The sequence below is a fragment of the Phascolarctos cinereus genome, unplaced genomic scaffold (assembly GCF_003287225.1).
Source record: "Phascolarctos cinereus isolate Bilbo 61053 unplaced genomic scaffold, phaCin_HiC Scaffold_5;HRSCAF=322, whole genome shotgun sequence".
In the NCBI taxonomy this organism is placed as follows: Eukaryota; Metazoa; Chordata; class Mammalia; order Diprotodontia; family Phascolarctidae; genus Phascolarctos; species Phascolarctos cinereus.
The window spans coordinates 300,958,074-300,984,040 of record NW_027555958.1 but is presented as its reverse complement, the minus strand read 5'-3'; the positions used below and the strand labels follow the sequence as shown (position 1 = coordinate 300,984,040).

General features: G+C 36.7%; 1 protein-coding gene across 7 annotated transcripts in view; it reads left to right on the top strand.

Annotated features, from left to right (window-relative positions):
- IKZF3 (IKAROS family zinc finger 3) overlaps positions 1 to 25,967 on the top strand; it is an 87,850-nt gene that overhangs the window by 8,152 nt on the left and 53,731 nt on the right. For 6 of the 7 annotated variants that reach the window (XM_078156021.1, XM_020997289.2, XM_020997287.2 and 3 more), the window contains exons 2-3: positions 13,913 to 13,966; positions 20,107 to 20,223. In XM_078156021.1, coding sequence (XP_078012147.1) covers positions 13,913 to 13,966; positions 20,107 to 20,223 — 171 coding nt within the window. The remainder of the gene's footprint in view (positions 1 to 13,912; positions 13,967 to 20,106; positions 20,224 to 25,967) is intronic. The other variant, XM_020997288.2, reaches the window with a different exon arrangement.

Genomic DNA, 25,967 nt, shown 5'->3' with positions numbered 1-25,967 from the left:
AACAAATATGGTGTTTCTTCACTTCAGTCCTTCCCCAAATGAAAACCATGCCAAAAGAAAAGTCCTACAAAATATATTTCAAACCACAATCAAGTTAGCTACAATAATATATTTTGCAAGGTAAGTTACACTGGAAACACCAGCAATCCACAATTTTAGATTCTGACATTAGGTGTCAATATACAAGACATGTACGTGATTTGTTTATTTTAGAGAATTTACAAAAACTAGAGGAAATTCCAGAAACAAATACATTACTACTTCTCTTTTCAAATCAACTAGTTCTCTGTCATTTGATTCTTTCTCCTCCAAAGGTACAGGAGCTAAAATCATATATATCTTTCTCCAAGCATTTTCCAAACTGTGCATACCCTTTGATCTAGCAATACCACTGCTAGGTCTATATCCTAAAGACATCCCAAAAAAGGAAAAAGAACTGATTTGTACAAAAATATTTATAGAAGCTCTTTTTGTGGTGGCTAAGAACTGTAAATCAAAGGAATGCCCATCAATTGGGGAATGGCTAAACAAACTGTGGTATAAGATTGTAATGGATAAGAAGTGGCAAGCAGGATGATTTCAGAAAAGCCTGGAAAGACTGATATGAACTGATGCATAGTGAAATGAACAGAACCAGGAGAATGTTGTACATAGTAATAGCCACATCCTTTGATGAAGAATTGTGAATGACTTAGCTATTCTCAGCAATACAATGACAAGACAACCTCAAAGGACTAGTAATAAAGCATGCTATCTACCTCCAGAGAAAGAGCTGATGTTGATTGAATATAGACTAAAGCATGCTATTTTTCACTTTCTTTTTTTCATTTTTTTCTCTTATTCAAGTCTTCTTGTACAAAATCACTAATATGGAAATGTTTTACATAATTGCATATATATAGCCTATATCTGGTTGCTTACTGTCTCTGGGAGGGAGGATGGGATAGAATTTGGAACTCAAAATCTTTAACAAAAATATAAAGAAAATAAAAGAAAGTATAGTAGAAAGAGAAGACTGGACATGGGAGTCAATAGAATTGGTCTCAAAGACTGACAGCAATATTAATAGTTACTCACATTTACAAAGAACTTTCCTTACCACAATCCCAAGAGGTTAGTATAACCTCTTAGTTAGAATTAGTAATAGTTATTAGTTATAGTTAGTATTGTATAATATATATATATATATAACATATAGTATAATAGTATTAGTTATAGTTAGTAATAATAAATATTATTTTCATAGGCTCATAGCTCTAGCATTGAAGGGACCTTAGAGGCCAAACTCTTTATCATACAGATGAGACAATGGGAGCCCAGAGAAGTGAAGTGATTTGCCCACAGTTACATGATTAATGTCACAAGTGGAATTTGTATCCAGGTCCTTTGACTTCAGGACAATTCTCTTTTCATTGTACTACCCTATTTTATAGAGGAGGAGCCTGAGGCCCTGAGGTGTCAAGTGACTTATTTGTTGTCAGACAAATAGTAAGAGTCTGGAAAAGGATTTGAATCTACGTTTTCTAACTCTGGGGTCCAGCCCCCTATCTATACTGACATCCTTTAATCTCTCAGAGTCCATTTTCCCTCACTTATAAAAAACAAAGATGATAATACTTTGCAAACTTGTCATGAGAAAAATAATTGCAAACCACAACCATGTGAAAGATTGCCCGAAATTCACTAATAACAAGAGAATTGAAAAGCAAAGCAACTCGGAGGTTTTGATGAAGATGACCAAAAAAAGAGCCATAGTTGATTTTGTAGGGGTCATGGGAAGACAGGCACATTAACACACTGTTGGTGGAGTTGTGAATTGGTCTAACAGTTTGGGAAAGCAATTTGTAATTTTGCTAAGAAAGTGACCGAAATAGCCATACCCTTTGACCCAGATATTCTACTGCTAGTCATGTACCCCACAGAGGTTAAAAATAGAAAGATCCCAAGAAAGATGCCATTTGCATCAAAACATCTCTGGCAGAACTTTGTATAGTAGCAAAAAAAAAAACTAGAAATAAGGTAGATGTCCATCAATTGGGAAATGCATAGATAAATTGTAGTACATGAATGAAATGTAATATTATTGTGCCTAAGAAACAATGAAGGCAAAGAATACAGAGAAGCAGGTAAGACTTATATGAACTGATACATAGTAAAGTAAGCAGAACCTGGAAATTATATAGACAGTGACTATAGCAATGTTAATTGAAAAACAAAAAACCTGAAGCTGAAAGCTGTGTAATTATAATGATCACGCTTGGTCCAAAGAAAAGATGTGAACATATACCTTCCATTCTTTGCAGAAGTAGCGAACTGTGGGTTTGGAACATTGCACATACAACCCAACTAGGTTGATGTGTCACTTACTTACACAGAACTGATTTTTCTTTTTCTTCTTATTTTTTTTTACAAGGGAAGGTTGTCTGTATAGGGTAGCAATATATCTGTGAATGAAAACTATGTGAAAACAAAATATATGAATAAAAATTAAAATTATTTCAAAAACTTTGTAAATTTTTTTTAAGGCAGCTGGGGTTAAGTGACTTGCCCAGGATCACACAGCTAGTAAGTGTCAAGTGTTTGGTCTGGGGCCGGATTTGAACTCAAGTTCTCCTGACTTCAGGGCCAGTGCTCTGTCCACTGCCCCCCCCCACTCTATCCTAGCTGCCCCAAACGTTGTAAATCTTAAAGTGCTATATACATGTGTGCCATTAATTATTCTAGATCCAGAAGTATAGCTGTCATAGCCTACACATTCATAAACTCAAATAATCAGAATTATTTTTCAACATTTCACACACAGAGACAAATGATGAGTAAAAAAGTTAATATGAGGAATTATTTCAACTAGGTAATTTTGGGGATACATTGAGTCTACTGAGTCATCCTTTAACACCTTTATAACAATAGTTTTTTGTTGTTGTTGCTGTTCTGTCATTTCAGTTGTGTCTCACTCTCCATGACCCCATTTGGAGTTTTCTTGGCAAAGATACTGGAGTGGTTTGCCATTTCCTTCTCCAGCTCATTCTACACTTGAGGAAACTGAGGCAGACAGGGTGAAGTGACTTGCCCAGGATCACACTGCTAATACATGGCTGAGGCCAGTTTTGAACTCAGATCTTCCTGATTCCAGGCCTAGCACTCTATCCATTGGGCCACCTATATAGTACTGACCAGTAATAACTGATGTCCATAAACACGACCCTAAAGCATGCTGAGGCTCATCATTCTGTTTAGGGACCTAGTCATCCTATGCTTAGATTTATCATCACCTACTTCATACCTTCTGAAGCATTTGGCATCCTGCTTTTAGTATGGGGTAAGGTAGCATCATAGAGCAGAGTGTAAGACTTTTACAGAGTATGAAAAGAGTTGGGTTCAAATTCCAGTTGTCCCAGCTATATGACTCTGGTTAAGCCTCTTAACTTTTCAGTTTATGCTCTCATCAGAAAAACAGGTTACTAATATTTTCCCTACATACCTCACAGAGCGCCTGGGAGGGAAGCACTTTATAGACCTTAAAACTTGAATGTAAGCTCTTGCTGTCTTTTGAAAATGCTGGGGGCAGCTAGGTGGCTTAATGGATAGAGCACTGGCCCTGAAGTCAGGAGGACCTGAGTTCAAATCTGGCCTCAGACCAAACACTTGACATTTACTAGCTGTGTGACCCTGGGCAAGTCACTTAACCCCAATTGCTTTAAAAAAAAAGTGCTGCTGTGATTCTGCCTTCCCATGCACAAAAACCTTCAGTGGCTCCTCAGTTCTTTGGTTTAGCAGTCAAGGTTCTCTACAGATGGACCCCAAGATACCTTTACAGCCTCATCTTTCTATACCTTCCTACATTAGTTGTTTTTTTTTTTTAAAGTTTCAGATTCTATCCCTCTTCGGCTTCTTAGGGTTATTTGCATTCTCTGGCATTGTTCTTCCTCATCTCTGTGCCATTTCAAAATCTTATCGACCCTTCAAAGTCCAACCCAAATACTTCTTTATCTGCAATGTCTTTTCTGACCGCTATCCTCCAAGCTGGAAATTACTCCTTCTGCTCCCACCCCTCAATCCATAATACTAAAACATTTAGTTATTTTTCATAGATACTTAAAACATAATGCTTGCTGTAGTAGAGATTTATGTACACCTGATTTCCTGTACTGACTTGTGAGTGTCGAGTATAGGGACCAGATTTTGTATAATTTTATAACTGTATAACATGGCACCCACCTCATTTCTTATATTTAATATGCATTTAGTATGTTCACAGTAACCATTCAGTAAGGTAACTTTGGAATCATCAAAAATAGACTGATTATGTTAATTTTGTGTGTAAGTCTACTTTATTATAGGGAATGGGATAAGGATAGGAATAGGACCTGTAATTTCATTACTATGGAAAACTCCAAGGTGAGGAAACTCCTTTTACCAGTGCAGGTTGGGGCACCTCTTCTGCACCTTAGTCTTAGAGAGTTGCCTAGAACACTGAGATGTTAAGTGACTCCTTCTTGGTCATAAACCCAGTATGTGTTACAGGCAGGACTTTGAACCCAGGTCTTCCTGGCTTTGAGAATGCTTTATTATATTAAAATTATTTTAAAATTATGAGTTTATGGTTCTTTCTCTTAATTAGAATAGTAGATCAATACACAAGTGTCTCATTGTTCAATCATGCATGAGAAACAGAAATGTATTCTAACATGGGAGATGCTATAACCACAGACCACTTGGAAAATCATCTGAGTCCCCTGGGCCATATTTGATGGTCTGAAGAAACCCATTCCTTTTCTGGAAAAGTAACAACATCTCTGTCCAATCAGCTGCAGGCCCCACATGACTAATATGGAGATATATTTTTCATGACTGCACATGTATAGCCTATATAAAATTGCTTGACTTCTCAATGAGGGGGGAGGGAAGGGAGTGATAGAATTTGAAATGCAAAAAAAAGAATATAAAAATTGTTTTTACAAAAAATTGGAAAAAATAAAATATTTTTTAAAAGTAGGTCCAAGTTTGTAAAAAAAATGTTAAGAATTGAGATGGAACTTGAAATATCAACTTGAACATAAGTTTTGATTGGTAAGAATTAGAATGTCATTGAGAATAGTTATTTAGTTGGAATAAGTTAGTGAGGAAAACCTCAAGGTAATGCCTGTCCAATTTATAACTGGTACAGACATAACTTTTGCCTTCCCTCTGTCTGGCACAGTTCCTTGTATAAGCCCATAACAAATATGTATTGAATTTCCTATAATTGCTTAAATTAGTGCAGCATAGAAATGATGAAGCAACTTTGAGATATGAAACCTTTTTCAAAGGTGGGAAAATTGACTGCGCACACTAATCACAACATTGATATTCTTCTATAGTTGTCTAAATATTTAGAATTATGTTATAATGTTCATTAGAGTTTTTAAACGATTGTTGCTGGTATTTTTTTCAAAAGATACTTTTGTTTACTCTCACTTCACAATGAGAGAAAACTGGAGCACTCGTTGCAATAAAGTTATAAAAATATATAAAAAACTTGTTCCTGGAATCTTACCATTTCCACCATTGAAATTATTTTAGTTCAGACATTTTGAAACAAAGACATAACATGTGAAATGCCTATTCTTTTCCTACTTACCGCCTAGAATAGTTCCTTGCACATAGTGGATCCTCAATAAGTATGTGTTGAATATCATTGAAACTCCTTAACTTCTTTATTTAGGGATAATTATATAGAGATAATTGATAAAGACTGGACCTGTCATTTCATTAATATAGGGACTCTTGGATAAAGAAGTTCCCTCTACCAATGCAGGTTGGCATTTTCTCTGCAATTTAGGGAGCTGCCTAGGACAATGAGACATTAAGTAACTTGTCCATGGTAACACTGCCAATATGTGTCTTACACAGGATTTGAACCCAGGACTTCCTTGTTCTGAGCTTTCTATTCACTAAGCTATACTGTCTCTCCAATGAGATGTATATACACATATTACACAATATTATGTTTTTTTATATGCATGTATAGATACACATACATATTTTATATAATGCATGTTATGTGCCATGTATTGACAAAGTATATTAGCTTTTTAATAGCTTAACACTGCACTAAAGACTTTTGTTATATTTTGTATATGTGTATGTGCACATGTGTATACATACATATGTGTGTGAAGATAATATCTTTATTTTCCTACAAATTTAGGGTAGGAAAAAGTAGGGCAGGATAGGCATTTGTGAAAGTTGCCAAGCCACCCTAGAATTGGACTTTTTTCCCGTTTAATGAACCAATAGCAGCACATTGTCTCCCACAATCTGTAGTTTCCTCTAGAGCAAGGATGCTTGGCCTGGGGTGCATGGCCCTCCAATGGGTCTGTAGATAGATTTCAGGGGGTCTCTCACCTTTGATGGGAAAAAATTAGATCTCTATTTTCACTTACTTTTGGTTCCCTTTTTAATGTCATGTATCTTCTTTAATGCTTTAAAAAAACGTTCTTCTGAAATGAGATCAATAGGCTTTACTAGACTCCCAGAGGGCTCTAGTACACACAAAAAAGTTTGAGAACTATTGCTTTAGAGACTGCCTGCAGAGAAAAATACTAGGAAATGTTATTAAAAGGGGACCAGAATTATTTGGGCTATGGTAAGAGACAGTGGGAGTAAAGTGAAAAGAATTCTGTATTTGGAGTCAGAGACGCGGGTTTGAATCCAGGGTCTGACATTTACTATCTGTGTGACTTTAGGCCAGTCACATCATTCCTCTGCTGTTCCGTTTGCTCATAAAATCAGGGGATTGGACTGGATCACCTCTAAGGTGCCTTTCATCTCTAAATTTATGATCCTATAGTCTGATTAATGACCTTGAAGAAATAGATCTGTTATATCTTGATTATATCTTCTAGCCCCTAAGTAAAGATTAATTATATAATTTGCGGGGGGGGGATTTAATGACATTTAATGGAGCTTGCTGTCATAATGGTTATACTAATGTTTAGAAAGAACTTTAAATACCCTTTAAAGTTCTAAAAAAAAATTATGTTACAGTGGCGGAGAAAACATACATTGAAATGCAAGGGAGCTTTTTATTTCCTAGTCATGACAGTAACATTGTGACCTTAGAGAAGTCACTTAATTACAATCTAGTAAGGAGATAATTCACTAACGGAGATAACTATAATGCACAATATTATATAGTAAGGATATTACAAAGTTGCAAAACAAACTATTCTGTGAGATTACAGATTTGGGATTAGGGAAAGTAACTTGAGTTGGACTTCAAAGCAAGAAAAGGAATTCAGTAGTCAGTTTTAGGGGATGCAGCAAAGGAGCATAAGAATAAGGCTGGAAAGGTGATAGGGTGGTATCAGATTGGAAGTCAAAGTATTTTAACTTAATCTAGAGGGATCTACTGAAGATTTTTCAAGAGAGGATTAATACGAGTAGATCCACGAATACTTAATAACTGAATATTTCAGTGGGTTTGTGGATTCATTGCTGTGAGTATTGGCTCCTACAATGCATGGCAACCCTTTGACACTTTCTAACAGATTTTGGCTCTTGTTCACATTGATCTCTAAATCCTATATAAAGGAGCCATGCAAACCTTCTCCTGGCTCTTTTAACATTGCCACTTGGGTTGTTTATCTGTTAACCTTTCCTTGTTATATTATTATTCTGCCTCAGAAAAGAAGTTGAGAGGATCATAAGCTCCTGGATAATATCTTTTATGCCATTTCTTGTAGGCATGAAACAATGACCTAAGTATAATAAAGATTCTGTCAGGGAAATGAAAGATGGATTGAAGAGAGGGGAGGCAGAAAAACCTGTTAAAAGATTATTCACATGATCATTGAGGGAACCTTAGAAGTCATCTTTTCTAACCTCATATTACATAAGACAATGAAGATCCAGACAAGTGAGGTAACTTGAACAAATTCATATAGGTAATAAGTAGCTGAGGTGAGATTTGAACTGAGATCCTCTCCCTTTAAATCCAGCATTCTGCCTTTTGTATCCTGCTGCCTCAGGACAGATAGGAGAGATGTAGCAGAGTTTAAATTGATAGGCCTTGGCTTCTGACTGGATGCGAAAGATGAAGGAAGAGTCAAGGATAACCCCAGGCTTTTGACCATGGGAGATTGGGTTGAACAATGGTGTCACAGACAGAAATAGTCAAGTCAGAAAGAACAGGTTTCTTGGAGAAGATAATAAGCTTAGTTTTATACACATTGAGTTTAAGGTGCCAGTGGGACATTCAAGTGGAGATGTTCCAAAAACAGTTGGAGATTCTGGGCTGGAACTCAGAAGCAGAGTCAGGGACTAGAGCAATATATTTGGGAGTCATTTGCATAGAAGGTGGTAGTCAAAGCCACCTGAAAGTAAATGAGATTGCCAAGGAACAGAATATAGAGAGTGAAAAGAGAAGGACCAAGGACGGATCCTTGGAGTCTGCCCATGCTAAGAGGTTCGGAAGAGAACAAAGAAAGAAGAAGCCATTATGTTAGTGGGAGAAGAATCTTGAAAGTGTGATATTTGATGAGAGGAGAGAACGTCTTATTTGGGAGTAAAGGTGGGAGTGGTTACCTGTTTAAAAAGCTGTAAACAGACTAGTGAGGAAGAAGACTGAAAAAGACCATTGAATTTGGTGATTAGAAGTTATTGGTGTTTTTGAGAGAGCAATTTTGCCTAGTGTGGTCAGGACTGAAGCTAGATTGCAAGAGGTTAAGTGAAGAGCAAGGAAGTGCAGGCATGGAGTATGTATAGTTTTTAAAAGAAGTTTAACATTAGGAGGAGAAGGATGGGATGAGATGTAGGGTAGAAAGTTCAAGGGAAAGCTTTTTTTCTTTTTCTTTTCATTTTTTAGGATTTAAGGACATTTATATAAGCCTGTAGGCAAATGGAAAGACACCACTGGAGAGGGAGAGTTCGAAAATGCAAAAACAAAGGAGGGACAGATGCCTAGACTAAGATTCTGGGGAGGATAGGAAGGAGTAAAATCTAGGGTAAAAATAAAGATCAAAGGTGTAACCACTGGGAAAAATTAGAGAAAAACTAGATGCTGATGCTAAGAAGGTTTGTGCTTTTGAGGCTAAATAATCTATTGTAAGTGTGGAGGGAGAGGGTGCAAATAAGGGGTTGAAGAACTAAGAAAAGGTCTGGAATAGATTCCATGGTGACTGAGATGTAAGGAATCAATCATTATAGAGTAGAAATATTATACAGCAGTTGAAAGGACCTGAGATGAAATTATTTTTCATAAATGTATATTGGGTAACATCAGCTTCACTTAATGATTTTTCTCTTGGACACTCGGCACTAATCAAGTGGAAACAGAGTAATTGTATGGTGACGATTATCCAGGTCTGGAATAGTAGAAGGTCAGGAGTGCAAGGAATTCTAGGGGAATAATTTAGTGGCAGTCCTTGGGGTCACTCCCCTATAGATGGAGCTCATGTGTATAAATAAAAGGAAAGCTATAGTAGAGACTGCTAAGTAGTGCAGTAGATAGAGTGCCAGGCCTGGAGTCAGGAAGACCTGAGTTCAAATTTGGCCTCAAATACTTACAAGCTGTGTATCCTGGGCAAGTCACTTAACTATGTTTGCCTCAGTTTCCTCATCTGTAACATGAGCTGGGGAAGAAAATGGCAAACCACTCCCCTATCTTTGCCAAGAAAACCCCCAAAATAGGTCATGAAGAGTCAGATGTAACTGAAAAATGACTGAACAGTAGGGACATTGGACTGAGGATGGGTCAAAGGATGAGCCAAGGAACTTGGGGTGTGGTGACAGATGAGGGTGAAAAGTAGACTTAGAGGAAGAGAGTGGGAGAGGTGAAGGGAATAGGATTTGTGGTTGGAGAGTCTAATCTTCAAAATTTGGGATCTTGGAAGTGTTGTAGTTTTGAGAGGCAGCTTTGAAGGAATGTTACTAGAAACCCAGATAGTAAAGTCATATTTTGTATCTCAGTTTCACTTTCTGTGAAAAGGGAGAATAAATAGTACATTTCATATCTCCCATATAGAATTTCTTTCTGGGAATATTTTCAGAATAACTGCAATCATTCATCTTAAATGAATGATTGAATTATTTTGGGGAAAGTATTCTATTCTTATTCTTCACACATTTTAAGCAAACATTCTTAACCTGGAGTCTGTAAACTTGGTTTTTAAAAAATATATTTTGCTAACTGTATTTCAGTATTATTGGTTTCTTTGTAATCCCATGTGTTGTATTTATACATTTATAACATTATTCTGAGAAAGAGTTCTTAGGCTTCGCCAGACTGTCCACAAATTCCATAAAAAAAGGGTAAGAAAAAGGTAAGAACCCTTGGTGTAGAGGAACAACTTGTCAATACTTCATGTAAGGCACATGTATTGCTTTACTTTTCATATAGCTTTACCTGTGGTACTAGAGCATTAAAAGTATAATGGATATGTGACAGTAATAAAGACCACTGGGGCAGCTGGCCCTGGAATCAGGAGAACCTGAGTTCAAATGTGGCCTCAGCCACGTAGCATTCACTATCTGTGTGACTCTGGGCAAGTCACTTAACTCCGATTGCCTCACCAAGGGAAAAAAAAAAGGCCACTGCTTATGTATTCTCAGCAATAGTGGTTAGCAGTTCATGGCCACAGCAACATTTGTTGTCCATGGTTTTAGGAGAACATTTCTTCTCTAAGCCTTTGCCTTCATTTTCAATTCCTCTTTCTTTTCTTTTCTTTTTTTAACCATAGCAATTTAGGATAAAAAAAAAACAACCAAGAAACAAAAGAGCATAATAATTTGATAATTTTGCTTTTATAAAAATGAAAAGAAATATCAATAGATAGACCTTGTTGGCAGCTGGCAGCCACCAACCTTGTTGGCAGCTGGCAAATTCAGAATAGGATTCTATTCTAGGATTTGATATTTTGTTCTCCATTAGTGCCTACATTTCCTACTGGGAAAGCAGAAGACTGAGTAGAGATCTGTTCTGTGAAGTTGAGAGCAGAATTTTTTAAGCACTATCCTGAGTTAAAGAATGATTTGAAAATTTAGAAATAATGCTGTCATCCATCTGAATTGTGAATAAACTTACTAATTTAAGGAAGTTAAATCAATGGAAATGACTACCATTTTGAAAACAAGGTAGTTTAAGGGAGGAAGCACTAAAGAACAAACATTTACACAGGAACTCTGAAGAGATCACAATGAACTATATACATCTGCCATCAAAAGTTTTTAGATTTAATTATAAGCTATGCTCTTTCATTTTGAAGTTAGGATCTCTGAGGGAAAAAACTCTGGCTTCTCTCCAAAAATTCTAGTTGGAGAAATATTTTCTATAACATCGTTGTTGATTAAAAGTAGAATCTAATAGGATTAAAAAAGCTTACAACTTGTACTGCTCACTGATAACTTGTTAAAATCACCAAGATTTACATTGATCTTTACATTGATGGTTGCAAATACTAGTAGAAAACAGTTTGAAATTCATGTCAAGCCTTGAGTTAGTAAGCTGTTATTAGAAGCTTCAAGATAAATAATTTGAACTTTAGAATCTACTGTATCTATTAATCAAAAGTTCAGAATCATTTTAATAGTCTCTTAAAGGTAAGCATCAAGGGGTGAAGCCTTAATGGAAAAACCTATAATAATTTAATTAAGCTTATAGGAAAACAGCATTAGGATGATATTTCTTTAATAAGTCACAACTTTCTGGTGTATATATACAATATAGCAACAGCTGTATATTTGGAAATGTGCACATGACTCAGTTATCCATGTTTCATTAGGATTTTTAGCATTATTTGGGAAACTTTCTCACATCATGCTCCTCACCTGCTGCAAAGACATGACAATTTATTCAAATAAAATAACTTTGTGGAGTGCTTTGGTCCTCCTCAAATGCCATGTTGTTCAGTAGTCTGACTGATTTAGTACCTTAAATGTTTTTGGTCCTCAAAAAAACTTTTTGAATGACTAAATAATGAAAAATATTGATAATTCTACATGATTATTCTAACATTACATTGTAGGAGTTTGGAAAGTAATATTAGAAGATAGCCATTATTCAAATGTTTGCTGTTACTCAGCATTTTTAAAAATTTTGATGGAATTGCAAGCTTCAAGGATTATTCACTTCTTTTTTTTCTTTGGCCCTCTTCCAGAGCTTTCTTGTATCAAAATAGCTTTCTAGTGGCGTCAGTACAGATAAGTAGAGAAATTTAAATATTAGATGGTTCATTGATATTGGCATCACCTTGTATGCTTTTGGTAATTTAGGGCTGGTAAAAGTGGTACGATTAACATTTTGACAAGGTTAATAAAATCCAAAGTTTTTCCATCTGTTTTCAGATAAGTTGAGGTTTCATTAGAAAAAGATTGTTGCCAGAAACCAGGAAATATTTCTGCTCAATTCTGTAGAACACTTTTCTTCTGGAAGACATTTTGGTACCAGGTAGATCACCTGGGCATGAAAAGACTCAGCTCAGTAGATAACACCAGATGGAGACTCTTTAGGAGCTGCTTTAGGGTACATTTTAGAAGAACTAAAATAGTTAAATAAAACTGAAATAGTGTCTGTATCCATAGATTTTAACAAGTTAGTAATCCCTCTCCTACATAAACTACTGATTTCAAGAGGCAGCAAGGAGAGGGAAAAGGAGGTAAACAAGAACTAGATTATAGTGTTTTAATTTTATTTTCTTTAAATAAATTATCTAAACTGAAGCATTAAGTATTTTACATTACCTAAAAAGGCTACTCCTAGTTGGATTTCTGTCCTTTTGTTACATTATAAATGCTAAGTGGTCAGAATCTCCAGTTTCTTTTTAAAATCATACTTGTTTCTGTGTTGATTATAGTACACAAAAACAACTCTACTTGATACTTGGGGAAAAGAAATGTGCTTTAAGTTGTTTAAATGTCAATGTTCAGGGCAGCTAGGTGGCACAGTGGATAGAGCACTGGATCTGGAGTCAGGAGGACCTGAATTCAAATGCGGCCTCAGACACGTGATACTGACTAGCTGTGTGACTGGGCAAGTCACTTAACCCCAATTGCTTTGCCCGAAAATAAAAGGAAAGCTATATAAAAAGGGGGGCAGGTAGGTGGCACAGTGAATAGAGCACCTGCCCTGGAGTCAGGGAGACCTGAGTTCAAATGCGGCCTCAGACACATGATACTCATAAGCTTTGTGACCCTGGGCAAGTCACTTAACTCCGATTGCCTTGCAAAACAAAACAAAAAATGTCAGTGTTCAGGAGGGGAGGGAGGGAGGGAGAGAAGAATGGAATTTGGAACTTAAAACTTTAAATTAAAATATTTTTAAAAAATCAGTGTTAGTGGAACTATGGTTCAGAGTCCAGGACGTTTTGTCTCTAGATAGATCACCAAATCAGGCTCCATATTGCTGTGTAGTTACCAAAAAATGTTTCCCATAAATGTTACTCAGATGTTCTTTTGAGCATTTTTTTTCTTTTTGCTAGGAATCACTTTGGTATAAGGCTAAAGTTTTATAATTGACCTTTCATCTTTCATAAATTAATTTCCCTTTATGTTTTGCAGCCAGTGTTTGAAAGCTAACATGAAACAACTCCAAAATTAAGGATCAGATTTAAGACACAGGGAATCTTGAAAATTCTGTTCTTGTAGAATGTTGTTTCTACATTGTAACTGATACCACTGAGTCTCCTGTTTGTGATTCTTGGGGGAAGCTTAATTTTTCAGTGATCCTGGCATCAAAATGTTCCTCTTAGGGAATGGTAGAGAAAATAAGGAGCTCTTTTGAGTAGAATTTATATAACCATTTTGCGGATGGAAAAGGGGCTTTCCAAAATAGTACTTTATCCTTGTCCTTACTAGATTTGGGATTGCCGAAACACTACTTGAAAACAGTTTAGATCTGTGTTGCTAATATATACAATCTCTGCTGTCTTTTTAGATACCCAATCAACTGTGGAGCTGAGAAATTCACAGGAGCAGCCTGTGTTCACAGGTATCATCAGGTTTTCTGTCTTTAAAGTTATTGTCCTTAAGCCATGAAAGGACGGAAAAGTGTTCTCTTTCAGATTTTGGTATCTTGTAGTGAAAGTGCTTGGAGCTCAACAGTTGAGAATATGGTTGTGATACCAAGATAACTGTTGAATTAAACCCCCAAATAAGTTGCATGAGTTTTTTATCATCATGACAGCCAATCCTGCTCCCTCCCACAGTTTCTGGCACAGGAATTTTTTTAATTGGTTGTTTTGCTTCCAGTGGATCTTTATTATCCATTCAGAAGTTACCTGTTATCGAGAATGTAATGAAGAGTTAAATTTTAATTTAATTTAGAAGAATGAAGAGTTAATATTAACTTGATTGTCTAGTAGAGTTCAAAGGCTGGAGGGGGAACCCTTAAAATAACATCTTTATGAATTGAATAGGATGCATGCTTGAATATTGAAGGTTTGTAATACATTGGAAATTTATTTATAAAAGGTTAATAGGGACCATTGCTTTCTGAAGAGTATGTTCATCGTGCTATATACATTTATATCCAGGTGAGGTGAAATTGTTCCTCATATTGTCAATTAACCATTATTAATTCTCTTAATACCAAAGAAGCATTTAGCAAATCACTAAGAGAACACATATTTCTTGCATCATAACAAACTGTAAATCTTTGAAAAAAATGTTTTAATAGTTGACAGATAATGAATAAGTGACTGCATGAAAGTTTTCCCTGGCAACAAGAAACCCCCTTTATATATATATATAAATCTAAGATTGGCTTACTTAAGTAGCACAAACATAGTGCTTTTCCCAATTTCCTTCTACCACTCTAATCTCTTTCTTTAACTCTTCCATTTTCCTTTTTTTTTCCTTTGAGGCTTTGCTTAGCTGTTTTCATGTTGTTGTCTTCTTCTGAGTTTGTGTCTTGGTCTTCCCTGCCACCATAGTAATTTTCTGCCTTTGAATTTTTATGTTAAAGTTGGGCTTTGCTCACCTCGGGGTAGAGAAGTGCCTTCCCAAGTTTCAGGTTTTTTACACACTGCTATTTTTATTTATTTACTTATTTATTTATTTTTTGGTGAGGCAATTGGGATTAAGTGACTTGCCCAGGGTCACACAGCTAGTAAGTGTCATGTGTCTGAGACTGGATTTGAACTCATGTCCTCCTAACTTCAAGGCCAGAGCTCTATCCGCTGCGCCACCTAGCTGCCCCTCACACTGCTATTTTTCAGAGCTAGTTCTAGGGATCTGCAAGTTTTTGTTATTTCCAAGGTAGTGTGATCCAGGGAGAGGTATGGACACTACTCTCCTGGTCTGAGCTCTGGTCATTACTCAGGAGGGGCCATCCCCTGCTGCACTGTAGCTGTAAAACTCTAGTGTTCCTCTTGGCCCTGGAACTATGACTAGGGACCCCGCTCTCTTGTGGCCTACTATAAGACCTCCTTTCAGTCCTGGAACTGTAACTCAGAACTGTGTATGGGCAATATAGTTGCCAGTTTCCATCTTGTGCCCAATTTCAGTTCTGGGTTCTCTGTAATCTTTCTGACCAGTTGTCCAACTCCCTTATTGTTTCTGGGCTAAGAGGTCCCAAGGCTACTACTGCAGCTATCACAGCTGCTTCTATAGCCCATCGGGACTGTTGTCACAACCAGTTGCACTCCAGGCCTGCCCCTACCCTGGTGTCATAGTTGTCTTGGGCTGGACCTAGACATTTGTTGACTATGCTGCTCCAGAATATGGTCTGAGGCATTATTTTGAAGTTGTTTAGAGGGAAATGTTGAAAAGTTTGGCTAAGTTGCTGCCTCTGCTCTGCCATCTTGGCTGCAAGTAGTACATAGGTATTCCTAAAACACAGTGACTGTGTCACACATCCCTCCTACTCATAATCTTCAATGGCTCCTTCTTCTAAATAAAAACAAAAAATTCTTGGTCTGTCGTTTAAAACAATACATAATCAAGCTCCCTTTAATCTTTCCAGTCTTATTTTGTATTGCTGTCCTCTCCATGCTCACTTTTGTATTCAAATTGACCTGCTTTCTGTTTTACCATGCACAAACATTACATCTCTTATCCCTGTGCCATTCCTGAAATACCCTCCTTTCTTGCATCTGCCTTTTGGAATCCCTAGACTCCTTCATAGCATGGATCAGGTGCCACCTTCTACATGAAGCCTTGACTCAACTTGCCCCCTTTAGTTATTAGTGCTTTAATCTCTTAAGATTACTTTGTATATACTTGGTATTTGCTTATTCATATACACGTTGTATTCTCCATAGTAGAGTATAAGCTCTTGAAGGCAGGGGCTGTTTAGTGTTTGTTTTTGTAGCCCTAGCCCCTTGGGCAGTGTCTTGAACATAGTAAATACTTGATAAATGTTTATTGAATTAAATATTGCAATTTGTGTGCCTTCTTACATTATAAGCCAGTTACATAAAATAGGACTTATATTCTATCATATTGGATTTGTATTATCATCTATTCCTATGCATTTTAAGTATACATTGCAAATTTAATCATTTCAGGAATGAGAAGGAGGGCTTTTTAGAACTTTTTAGAACAGATATCTTCAAACTTCTAATATACAGTTATATGACTATAGAATTTAGAACTTAAGAGTTTTTACAAATCAAGGATTTCATTCAATATTTAAGCACATACTGACTTGCTCTACAGAATATACTTTAGTAGATATGCTTTTTTCCATGACCTCATTTACTCTTGTATATATTCTAGCAAATATGCTGGCTCATATGTTAACTTTGTTGTCTTGTTCTTGGATTGCTGTGTTTTACTTTCCTATGCCTTTGCTTCCAGGTTAACTTTTTAATTTGTAAAAACTACAAAATTCAACAAGTGTTAGGCAATAGGCTTGAGAAGCAAAAGTGAGTCGCATATATTATCCTTCTTCAGGATATAGTGTCAGTTCTAGTGCTTTGAAACTAGGAAGGTGGTCAATAGGTTAGCACTTATTGATTGGTAGAAGCTGAGTAATTTTTCATTTTTTGTGCTCTACTTAATTATTTAATCATGCTTAAATATCAATGTAATTCTAGATGCTTTATGATAGTAGTAGATGACCTTTATGTCTATATAAACCTGTGTAAAATCCTTTTCAAACCTTAAGCGCTATATAAATGTTAGCTTTTGTTGTCACATAACACCTTAAGGCTTTATAGAGGGCTTTGCAAACATTTTCTCATTTGCTCTTCAGAACAAGTCTCAGGTTGGTACTACAAGTGTTATGAATTTTACACATGAAGAAACTGAAGCTCAGAGAAGGGGAAATTATTTGGCCAAGGTCACTTGGTTGGTCAGTGATAGAGACATAATTTGAACCCTGGTCTCTCTTGATTCTAAGTCTAGTATGCTTGTCAGTTCATCATGTTTCCTTGAAGGAGTCTTATCACTAATTGATCAGAGAAGTATAATTTTCTTTTACATGTGTTTTTTAAATTAAATTTTATTTTCAAATAAATATCTGCCTATTGTCAGCCCCACCTCCCTTTCTCCCCAACATTTTAATTCAGTTTTATTTTGTGTACCAAATTCTCTCTGTCCTTCCTCCTGCTCAAAACCCTATAATAAACACATATAGTTAAGCAAAAGAAGTTCCCATGTTGGCCACATCCAAAAAAAGTCTCAAACACACTTTAAGTCCATTTCTCTATCAGAAGGTGGGCAGCACATGTCATCATGAGTCCTTTAGAATTGTGGTTGGACATTGTGTTGATCAGAGTTCCCAAATCTTTCAAAGATGTTTGTCTTTATACTATTGTTATTATTGTATAAATTATTCTCCTGATTCTGCTCACTTCATTCTGTATCAGTTTACATGAGACTTACCAAGTTTCTCTGAAAACATGTCTTTCATTATCTCCTGCAACACAATATGTCATCACATTCATATACCATACTTGTTCAGCCATTCCCCAATAGATGACTGCTATAGTAGCTTATAATTTTTTGATACCACAAAAAGCTGCCATAACTGTTTTTATCTATATGAGTCCTCTTCCTCTTTTTCTGATATCTTTGGAGGATAGACAGTATTGCTAAGTCAAGGGCTCTTACTAGCTTTTTTGGGGGGGAGGGGTGCTACACTTCTAAATTGCTTTCTAGAATGATTGGACCAGTTCACTGCCACACCTGATTTGTATTAATGTACCTGTTTTCCCCTGTACCCTCCAGGATTTGTCATTTTCCTTTTTTTTCCCTCATAATTTAGCCAATGTTTTGTTATCTTGTTATTTTTATTTTATTTTATTTTATTTTTTTGGCAAGGCAATGGGGTTAAGTGACTTGCCCAGGGTCACACAGCTAGTAAGTGTTATATGTCTGAGGCCAAATTTGAACTCAGGTCCTCCTGAATCCAGAGCCAGTGCTCTATCCACTGCGCCACCCTAGCTGCCCCCAATTTAGCCAGTATTTTGGGTGTGATGCAGAGTCTCAGAGTTGTTTTAATTTACATTTTTCTAATTATTATTTCATATGGCTATTGATAGCTTAGAGTTCTTCCTCTGGAAACTGTCTTTGACCATTTATCAATTGTGGAATGGCTCTTATGCTTATGAATTGAATCAGTTTCCTATATAACTTGTAAATGAAATGTTTATCAGAGAAATTTGCTACAAAGATCTCCCCTTCCACCTCTACCATTTACCTGCTTCTCTTCTAACTTTAGCTGCATTGGTTTTGTTTGTACAAAAACTTTTTAATTTTATGTAACCAAAGTTTTATACTTTACCTCCTGTGAACTCTTTTATCTCTTGTTTGGTCATGAACACTTCCCCATCCTTCTATTCATAGTTATATGTGATTTTTAAAGGCTTGCTACAATATATTTTTAAAATAAGTTTTTGTTGATATATTTTGTTCTTTTTGTGTCATCATAATTTCCCCCAGTATCCTTGCCCTACTTCCTCCCATATAGCCATCTGTTATAACAGGTAAAAAGAAGAGGAAAAAAATCAGCATAACTGATCAATACATTGAAAAAGTTTGAAAAAATGTGGAATGTACAGCATTTGTGCACCTCCCACCTCTACAAAGGAATTAGCAGGGGGTATCTTTTCATATCTCTTCTTTTGTGTCATGCTTGTTCTATATAATTGTCACATTCACTCTTTTTGTGTGTGTGTGTGGTAGTTCTTTCCATTTTCATTGTTGTAGTCATTGTGTATTTTGTTTTATTGGCTCTGCTTACTTTACTCTGCATCAGTTCAAAGATATCTTTCCATGCTTCTCTGTATTCATCATATTTGTCATTTTTTAAAGCACAGTAATATTTCAGTACACAATTCACTTAGCCATTCCTCAATCAGTGGACATTTACTTTGTTTCCAATTCTTGCTATCACAAAAAGTACCGCTGTGAGTATTTTGGCATCTCTGAGGACCTCTTATCAATGAGCTCCTTGGGATTTAAGACTAGCAATGTAATATCTGCAAAGGGTATGGAGTATGGTCATTTTACTCATTTTCTTTGCATCATTCCAGTTTGCTTTCCAGAATGGTTTTACTGATTCACAGTTCCACCAGCAATGTACTAGTATACCTATCTTCACCCAACTCCTGCAATATTGACTTTTCCCATCTTTTGTCTTCCTTGCCACTTCTTGCTATAGCCTTAGGTAGGATTTAATTACATCTTGGGGCAATCATATTTTCTAGAGTACGAATACACCTTTGTGTTCTTAGTAAGCCATGGGAAAATAGAACTTGATGTGCAGAAATTTTATTTTCTTATATCTCTTCAGAAATACCTTTGTATTCTTAAGTTCAATACTTAGGTCTGTATGTCATCAATTAACAAACAGTAGCAGGATCCTAGTAAATGTTATGAGAGTAGGGAGTACCAAACTAAATAAAAAACAAACTCTTTCACATTTTAGTTCTAGCCAGAGAAATTAAATACCTACTAAGATTTAACTGACCATGTATAAAGCAAAGCTTCATGTGCTCAAGTTGCTTAGCTTCTGAAGGTTTCATGTATTATACCAAAAAAGCTTAATATGCCATCTACTACTGAAGGTTTGTATGAAATAGATCATTGGTCATCTTGTTAATAAATATTAATAAATAGCATGTCTAAGAGTTGAATTGTAGTTAAATGATTAAGATTATTATTATTTATACTTTCATTTAGAAGGCCAGGTGATTTTGAATGACTACAGTCCAGCCAAACCTCAAGAAGTAGAAAATATGGACAGTGGAGAAGACAATAAAGACCAGGTCCCACCCAATGAAGATGAGGATATAGGAGGTAAGTTGGAATTTACTTTCCATAAACTAATGGTTAAAGGTTTGATAAATATTCAACTTTTAAGGAAAATAAGGAGTTGTCTGAGGATAATGGAGAACAAATTATTTTGGGAAGGATAAAACAGTTTTGTTCAATTACTATGTCTTCTTAAAATTCATCCCAAAATTTCATCACATTTTTTAGAACATAGGATGCTTCACCAGTCTCCTAAATAAATGCACAGCTTACACTGAATTTGCACTTATCTTTTATATTAATGTTTATGTTGGCACAGATATATAACATAAACAATCTATGTTGCTTTTGGGAGTCAGTCCTCGAATCGTTATATATAATGTGTGTCTAAATGTGTGGTGTGTTGCAGACAGTTTACTAGGATCTCCCTCTTTCATTGAAGTCTTTATAATAAACATTTAAAGAGGTCACGAAATAGAGCTGTGTGTCTAGAACCTCTGAGATTGAAATCACAGCATAAACTAACATTCCAGCTATGCCGAGCTATACTTTAGCTTGTGCCAGTTCTAAACCACAGAGACTGAAAAGTGCTGCTTGGCACAGGATGTGGTCATTTGTGCTGAGGAAGGCATATGGTGCTCTACCAGCTCCATGAGACTTCTTGAAGGTGACTTATCCATGGCATTGCACTCTCATCAAGACAGAGAGTGGCTCCAGCATGGCATGAAGTTTTTTAAGTAATGACTTACACATATCATAGTGTTTAAAATTGTGTTTGAATTGGGAGATCATTGGGTATAGAGGGTTTAGAATTATTATTATTATTTTTAAAGGCAATTGGGGTTAAGTGACTTGCCCAGGGTCACACAGCTAGTAAGTGTCAAGTGTTTTGGTCTGAGGCCAGATTTGAACTCAGGTCCTCCCGACTTCAGGGCCAGTGCTCTATCCCCTGTGCCATCTAGCTGCCCCGTTTAGAATTATTTGTTAAAAATTCTCTTAGGTTTGAAACATGGCATGTGATTATCCTGTTTAGGAGCAATTAAAACTGACAACCCCTTCATCCCACCCCTGCCAAACCCCCAACCTAAGACAAGAAGCCAGAACCATTCTTTTTATTCATGTCAATTTTTGAAGAATATTGTGAAAGAATATGGTGTGGTGGGTAGCTAAATATTTGAAAATTCCCTGCACTCAGCAAATGCTGCCTAGATAACAATAAGCCATCCTCTTTCAACCCATATTCAACAAATCATTGTCATTGACTCTATTCTAGAGGAATTGGCCCAGTGACAAGAGGGAGACTCAATTTCTGGAGCTCATGCATCTTGGGACATAGTTGACAGTTATAGATAATAACAAGAGCTAACATTTATATACAGTATTTATGTTTTTCAGCACTGAATACCTGACATAGTAGGTGCTTAATAAATAATTGTTGACTAGTGCTTTATATATATATTATTTCATTTGTCCTTCACAATACCCCTGTGAGGTGGGTGCTATTATTAACCCTCCCTGTTTTAAAGAAATTAATTCAGACTATTCACTGAAAGGTCAGATACTGAAGTTGAAGATTAAATACTTTGGCCATATAATGAGAAGATAGGACTCATTGGAAAACACCCTGATGTTGGAAAGATTGAAGGCAAAAGGAAAAAGGGATGGCAGAGAATGAGATGGATAGATGGTATCATGGAACAATGAACATGAACTTGGACAGACTTTGGAAAATAGTGGGGGAGAGAAAAGTGTGCATGCTATAGTCCATGGGGTCACGAAGAGTGGGACAAGACTGAACAACAACATTTTACAAATGAAGAAACTGAGTCTGAGAGCAGTTAAGTGACTTGCCCAAGACCACACACAGTATTTAAGGCAGGATTCAAACTCAGGTTTGAGAATCTTAGAATCATATGTTTAGAGGTAGAAGGCATCTTAGAGTTCATTGAAGCCAACCCTTTTGTTTTAGAGATGAGGTAACTGAGATCCAGAGGTCAAGATTTGAGCTCAAGCCTTCCTGACTCTAAGAGCAGTGCTGTATCCAAGTCAACAGACTTGAAGTGTTTACTATGTTCCAGACACTATGCTAAATGCTTAGGATACAAATGCAAGCAAAAAGAAATATTATCCTTACCTTCAAGGAGCTTCCATTCTAATGGAGCTGAAAAGTGGTTGTGGTTGCTGCAGGGGTGGTAGTGGGGGTAGTGGGGGTAGTGAAGTGAAGGGAGGGGTGTGGAGATGGTGGCTAAGCTCAGAGAGTCAGAAGCAGAGCTAGGAGAGGAGTGAAGCATGGCTGGCCTAAGCCCTGCCACACAATGGAGGTTCTGGGAGGCCCCATCAAGGGGAGAAGGGGCCACAAGGTGGAGGAATGTTCCAGGGGGAGATCACAAGTACTGAGTAAACTTTTTGGGTGAGAAAATAGCTGAGTCCAAAGCGTCAGAAACAGAACTTATATTTATATTGTACCTTAAAGTTTACTAAGCAAATTTACTAAGCAAGTGAGTTATATCTAACTATTTTATAAATCCTTTTGCTCCCTTTCTGAACTACTTTGTATTTGTTCTGTATTTGCTTATAATGTTGTTACCCTTGCTAGAATATATGCTCCTTGAGAATAGATGTTTTTTTTTTCTTTCTATCAGTAGTAGCTGTCAATGTCTGTCTCATAGGGACAGGGGATAGGTATTGAACCTATGACTGTGTTCTGTATAGGGAACTCCTTCCCAGGTGAAGAAAGTTCCTCTGCCAATGCAGATAGGCACCCCTTTTTGCAATTTATAGACCTAGAAAGTTGCCTGAGGTACTAAGAGTTTTAATGCCTTACCTTTTCTTACCTAACCAGCATATGTCAGAGGCCAGGAGGCCAGCTTTCTATCCACTATGCCACTTTGGCCTCTCTGCCACAGACTGTGATCTTAATAAATACTTGTTGATTGGTTAATTAATAGACAAGGAATTGTCTATGTGAATGGGGATTAAGTGACTTTTCCAAGGTCATATGGTTTTTAGTGGCAGAGTCGGAACTCAAATCCAGGTCTTATTCCACTTCCCTGTAATACTTCTGTTGTGGTGCTACCCCCTCCCCACTACAGTTCTATAGAAACAAGGGACATCTGTGAATGGAAACTACTTTTCCCAGGTGCCATATGGCTAGGACTGCTATGCAGTTCTCCTGGGCAACCAGGCATGAGGCCAATAATCCTAAATAATCTAGGAGGGAGAATTTTCTTCCTTCCTCGCCCCACATTGTTATATTACCCTAAAAAAAGAATTGAGTGGACTAATTCTGTTTCTTAAAATTAGTTCTCTATGTCACAGTTCACTTGCATACCAGTCACACCTATGTTAATAGTGGCACTCATTCAGGGTCATAGACTGGATAAGGGCAGGGACCAGGATCTCTGCTCTTTAATGTGGGATAACAGTGATCGCTGGGCATACATTATGGGCATTTGACAATGCAAATAATGTTTACCTAATGTAGCCTGAGCAGCATGGCCTGGGAGATATCTAAATCCTATCACAGACACAAACCCACGTTGATATTTAAAAGTGGAGACGTTATATAATGTGGTGACCAGGATGCAAATCATTTCAGCAAATCCTGGTCCAACCTTAGAGGGCATTAGGGAAATTTTTACCTAAATTGTAATAAAAATGACCACATACATTGTCAAGTACTCAGGAATCCCAGTTTAATTGTAATCATTACATTTGTAAAAGTCATCTAGAAGAGTTTTGGAGTTTTTGCTGACAAAAAACTACCTTTATCCTGGAGTGTTTTTTATCCTGAGTAAGTGCTAATTGTGTTTTATTTTAGGTTCTAAGAGAGATAAAGTGTGTGGGGGGTTTTTTAATGAAAGATCTCTTTGTGCAGGTTTCCAGCAGTTAGAAATTTGCTTTGTAGAAAATTGTAGGCAACCAGTGGAAGCACTCACTTTTTTTTCCTGTAGTCTAAAAGAAAGCAGGGTGATTTTTGCAAAAATAACTATTGGTTAAGACCTCAGCCATAGCCTTTACCTCCTTAAAGGGGTGGTTTAATATCATTAGCATTTCGAAGAGCTGGTGGTGGAAGCAGAATTTAAAACCCAACATGATTTGGCATAAATTCCTTTATTCATTACCCAACAGATATCTTGGTGTTTTTTTTTTTGGTAAAAACAACCCCAGACATCCAGTGTGCTTGCATGTATTTAATGGAACTATAGAAATGAAAACAGATAGTGGGGGCATGGGCCAATCTAGTGGGCAGTGGGGAGCCAGTGACCTCCCCAGAGTTCCTTCTGCATTCCTCTTAACATGAGACAGTATAGTAGAAAGAGTCCTGGAACAAGAACCAGAAGACCAGGTCTACATCTTCTCATCGTTCAAACTCTCTACTTCCTAATGTCCCTGTTTCTATTGAGGGTAGCACCATCTCTCTCACGTTCCTCCCAACCTTAGTGTCATCTTCAAATCTCCCTTCTCCCTTACATCCAGTTGCCAATTTTGTTGATTTCACCTCCACAATTTATCTCACATTCACTCTCATCTCTCCATTCACATAGCCACTATCCTGGATTATTGCAATAGTCTCCCCGCCTCCAGGCATTCCTCTCTTTAGTCCATCCTCCCCACAGTTAACAAATTCCATAAGTTCAAGGCTGACTATGTCATCTTCCTCAAGAAGCTCTACTGGCTTCTTTTCTCTGGGATGAAATTAAGCCTCCTATGTTTGACTTTTAAAGCACTTTCCAATCTGGCTCCAGCCTACCTTTTCAGGTTTATTGCATATTATATCCCTCTATGCATGCTACAGTCTAGCCACACCAATCTACTTCTCTTCCCTTTGTACAACATTCCATCTCATCTCTCAACCTTTGTATAGGCTGTCCTCCATGCCTCAAATGTACTCTCTTTTTACCTTCACCTCTTAGATTCCCTAGCTTTCCTCAAAACTCAGTTCAGTCCAACACTGAGCCTCATTTCCCCATCCAGTTTACAAGACCTCTCCCCTAAAACAAGAGTTCTTAAACCTTCTATTGTGTGTTGGGCATGATCTGGTGAAGCCTACGAGCCCATCTCAGAATAACACTTTTAAAGGCATAAAATACTGGGGATTATAAAGGAAACTAATTCTGTTGAAATAAAGATGCATTATTTTCCTATCCAATTTCACAGACCCCTGAAATCTATTCACAGACCTTAGAAATTATACATATATATATATTCTATGCTCATGTTGTTTCTATTCAATACAGTGTGAGCTCCTTGAAGGTAAGAACTGTTTTATTCTTGTCTTTTTACCCCCATTGAGTAGTAGGCACTTAATAAATACTTCTTCAATGAATAACTGAATGAATGCAGTCCTGGCTTTGCCACTTCTGAACTGTGTACCCTTGGGGAAGTCATTGCATCTCTCTAGGCCTCAGTTTCCTCATCTAGAAAGCAAAAGTGTTTGACTTGGTGAACTATAACAGTGCGGAACTTGCAGCTGCAAAACTGAACCAGACTAAAATGTAATTGGGAAATATTTAACAAAATAAGTAAAACTACAATAAAATATAGATAATATTAATTTGTGGCTTTCTAAGTCAATATATGGCATACAGGGATTCATTTCTATTCGAATTTGATACCACTTATCTGTAAGTTCCCTATAAATTTATCTTCTTACTTTCAGGCTAATTTTATTTTAGACTTTTTTTGGTTGATAGACATTAAATCTTCAAAAAAAAAGTAGAAAATACTTAGAAAAAATAAGTTCATATTATGAGCACCATTTAGTTAATTCTCAAAACTTTTCTACG